The 3,704-nt window shown below is 38.0% G+C and overlaps 1 protein-coding gene across 1 annotated transcript; it reads left to right on the top strand.

Moving 5' to 3' along the window:
- Positions 1-1,273: 1,273 nt before the first annotated feature.
- On the top strand, positions 1,274-2,592 carry LOC103371621 (transcription factor Spi-C). The gene is made up of 5 exons (XM_008301006.1): positions 1,274-1,318; positions 1,435-1,522; positions 1,663-1,784; positions 1,866-1,971; positions 2,055-2,592. The coding sequence occupies exons 1-5, from the start codon at positions 1,280-1,282 to the stop codon at positions 2,534-2,536; spliced, it is 837 nt and encodes a 278-aa protein (XP_008299228.1). The 5' UTR covers positions 1,274-1,279; the 3' UTR covers positions 2,537-2,592.
- The last annotated feature ends 1,112 nt before the right edge of the window (positions 2,593-3,704 follow it).

Below are 3,704 nucleotides of genomic sequence, written 5' to 3'. Positions count from 1 at the left end.
GAGAAGACGTGATGTTTTTATCGGTCACACTATAATCTGTGCATCTCTATTTCTTTGTTTCCATCATGTTTCCAGCTCAGGCCTGACTGCCATCAGACTTTAAACGGCTGAAAGGGGAACTTCAGGAGCAAGTCGGTTGATATTTAAAACTGCACGCCCGAGATAAATGAACTTCTCAAAAAGCCTGTGTTTATTTGAACAGAAGGGTTGGCTTTGTGGGGAAAAAAGACAGAGGCTGGCTTTGACAGTGATCCCCACTTTATTAACCATTAACCTTTACGGTCACGTTTATCTGAAGCTGTGTTTAAAGCGTTCTGGTCCTTTTTTTTTGTTTTGTTTTTTTTGTTTTTCTACAATGAACAATAAACACCTTCAGAACTCAGAATATTAAGTTTTGATTTTGAACTGTAGGTGCAAAAAACTGAATGAAACAGGAGAATGAACTTGTCTTAAAATCTTTGCAATGGACAAGAAATTGATGTAATAAATGATCATGAGTGTTAAAAAGAATTTTAAAAATATGACGGAAAGGAATAAAGACCTGAAATAATTTGTGTTGCTCTTAGGTATCCAGGTAGTGGAATATTTTTAGCGAATTGAACAAGTGTGATGGCAGAGTTTCAAAATAAAACGTATATGTTTTTACATTTTCTAACATGCAGTTACAACTCCTTAATATTTTAGCTTAAAAAAAAAATTGCCGACATTAAATAATACTAAAGTGAACCCTATCATTAAATGGGAGCTAAATAAATATGTACGTATTAATACAGCCAATTACAAATGATTAATATCCAATTGTTTCATCATATATCTTTATGCAAATATTAATTTATTTGCTTTATTGCCGGAAAACGAAGACCACAAAGGAGATTTCCCTGCACTCATTCAGGCTCAAATTTCAGGTTTCAGAAAAGTGCTTAACTGGATAGCCCCGATTACAGCTGTGTATGTTAGATACACATCTCACCCAGTATGCAAATCTCAGTTTGGTCAGGCTGAGAATTGGTGGTATTCCTCAGTCGAGAGTGCAGTAAAAGAGGTTTTTGTTGTTCGCAGATTGTGATCTTGACTTTGAGTGAGAGAATGATGCTCCGATGTCTATCTGATCTGCACTTCCAAAAAAGAAGAAGTGTGCGACACCATTAGAATTGACCCGGCCTCTCTAACTACTCATGTGGCTCCGCTGTGAACAGGTATTGGAGGTCTGCAACATATATATACCTGTCCAAACTGTACACCTGCACTAGTGTAGCAGCGTTCACCCGTTAGGACAGAAATGGCCTCAACTGAGGGAAACACTCTGACATACAAGATGGTGAGTTGTGAGGACATGTTCTTTAGCTGTAAATGAAAAGGTTTATGCTTTAATGCTTTACTTGAAATTTAGCCTGTTCAGTACAATATTAAAAAGTTTTTCTATGTGTATTCTAGACGTCCTTGGACAGCGACATCAACCAGCACTTCCAGGATGCAATCGATGTGATTCAGCAGCATTCAAATAATTCATACTATGATTCAGGTAAATGTTAAATCTTTGAATTTTTTTGTATTCTTTTTAAGCGGTTTTTCCATCTTATTGAGAGTGAAAAGACTGAATAATGGCAGTTTATGTGGATAGTGTGATGCTAGATGTGTTCATCCCTCTTTTTAACTTTATAGATTACACATATTATGAGACTCTGGGCACCCAGCAGACGTCTCTGCAGTGTCAGATCTCCTGCTGCTATGTCACGCACCAGTCGGATGTCCCAGTTCCTGCTTATGACTGGAACGACACAGCTGTAAGTACTGCAACCAAGCAGCAATCTGAAAAAGAAAGGTAAAGAAAGAAGGAGAGTTTATTTCAAATGTCTGTCTTGCAGCAGCAGTCCTGGCGTCAGGTCATCCCTGATGTTTCCTTGAGTCACTCTGTGCAGAACGAATCCCCACATTTCTGCTCCATCTTACCGCCACAGAGGAACAACAAAGGTGATCAAGTTAGGATTTTCTAAACATGAACAGTTCTGTCGTTTGTGTTCTATCTAAAACAAGACTAACCTCCGTCTCCTCAGGTCGCAAGAAGCTCAGGCTTTATGAATACCTCCATGAGGCCCTGAACGACCCCAGTATGGGCGACTCGATCCAGTGGACGGACAGCGGCAGCGGCACCTTCCACTTTGTCTCCAAGAACAAGGAAAAGCTGGCTGAGTGCTGGGGCCAGCGCAAGGGCAACCGCAAGACCATGACCTATCAGAAGATGGCAAGGGCCCTGAGAAACTACAGCCGCACGGGCGAGATCATGAAAGTACGTCGCAAGCTCACCTACCAGTTCAACCCAGACATCCTGCAACGGCTCGGCTCTGCACAGGTGTCCGTGCACCTGCCCTGCCACCCCGCGCAGGAGGAGGCCCGCAACCAGCAGCAGAACCCGGCCGAGCAGAGCTACTGTGGCTCTGCAGTGACGGACTGGCACAGCTGGTACGGACACTACCAGCTGCCGGAAGACTACGACCTGGCCTCCAGCTTCACCTCACACACCTCAGTCAAACTCTGAACATCTTCACGGAGGGAAAAATCTCTTTAAACACCAAGAAAAAATTTTAAAGACTCTCAAACTTTCTAGGATCGTGTTCAGTCTCCGTACGTTTTTGTACATTCCTATATATATATATATAATTAATCAACAAAAGTTGGCAGTCTTCAGTTTGAAGGTTCCATTAGTTTAACAGGTTGTGCATTCATGTAATTTAATTGTAACTATGAGTGCTTAGATTTAGAAAAGACTTCCTGCATTTAACTAAAAAAAAAACAAAAACAATTTTGATCACTTCAGGAAAAAACACATACAATTTATTCTATGGAAAAAAAGACAGTGTGAGTACGTTTGAGTATATCTTATTTTTACCAGGTTGACCTCTTCAGCCTGCATTCAATAAAGCACAAATTAAGAGAAAAAATTAAGTCAAAGAACCAGATCTAAGGGGTTTTCAGACATTGATTTCTGCAAATTTCTTGGCTCCATATTTAGTCAGTGCATGGCAAATCTGGAAAAAAGTAAGTCATTAAAACTTTTTGTCAGTTTAAAGTGTTTGCATACATTATTTTGGTTCTATTTTAAGCAGCATAATGCTTGTAAATACTTCTAAACTTTAAAATATTTCAAGTTTAAAAAAAAAAAATAACAGGAATGTAAATGCTTTAATTTGTAATGCATTAAGTCATGTTTGTAGGTTTTTGCATGTGTTTTACTAAAGCATAATTTCTATTTTTACAGTCAAATCTGGGAACAAGCTGCCGGTTCCAACAGGTCCTTAATCATAAAGATTAACTGCAGGTCTTAAGAAGAGATTAAACCAACTGCAACAAAATTAAAAAAACTTTCAGTTTAACTTTTTTTTTTTTTTTTTTTTAGCTAATTCAGAGCATTTATAAATTTGATCTTATCACAACTACTTTAATGTAACAGTAATTTAAGTTGTCTATGGTTTCAACCAGTAATAAGCATTCTTTAAAATGAACTGTACATTTTGATTTTTTTAATTGAAAATATGAAGGGAAAATGTTGTATTTAATGTGTATATATTTGCTTTGTATTAATACATGTTCATTATATATGTCTTGTGTGTTCTTTTCTACAAACTGTTGTTATATATTCCTGCACTATACTATCTGTTGATGCTGTTTTTTTGTTATTTTTTTTCTGATCTGCCGAGGAGCTACAG

This window comes from Stegastes partitus, unplaced genomic scaffold, assembly GCF_000690725.1.
Source record: "Stegastes partitus isolate 25-593 unplaced genomic scaffold, Stegastes_partitus-1.0.2 Scaffold1620, whole genome shotgun sequence".
In the NCBI taxonomy this organism is placed as follows: Eukaryota; Metazoa; Chordata; class Actinopteri; family Pomacentridae; genus Stegastes; species Stegastes partitus.
Note: the sequence above shows the minus strand (reverse complement) of the source record. Positions and strands in the feature narration are given on the sequence as shown.

Bases quoted from the DNA above. Each gene is read 5' to 3' on its own strand.
- LOC103371621 (XM_008301006.1), top strand. From the start codon at position 1,280: ATGGCCTCAACTGAGGGAAACACTCTGACATACAAGATG. The intron at 1,319-1,434 runs GTGAGTTGTGAG...TGTGTATTCTAG, and splicing joins ACACTCTGACATACAAGATG to ACGTCCTTGGACAGCGACAT. The intron at 1,785-1,865 runs GTAAGTACTGCA...TCTGTCTTGCAG, and splicing joins ATGACTGGAACGACACAGCT to CAGCAGTCCTGGCGTCAGGT.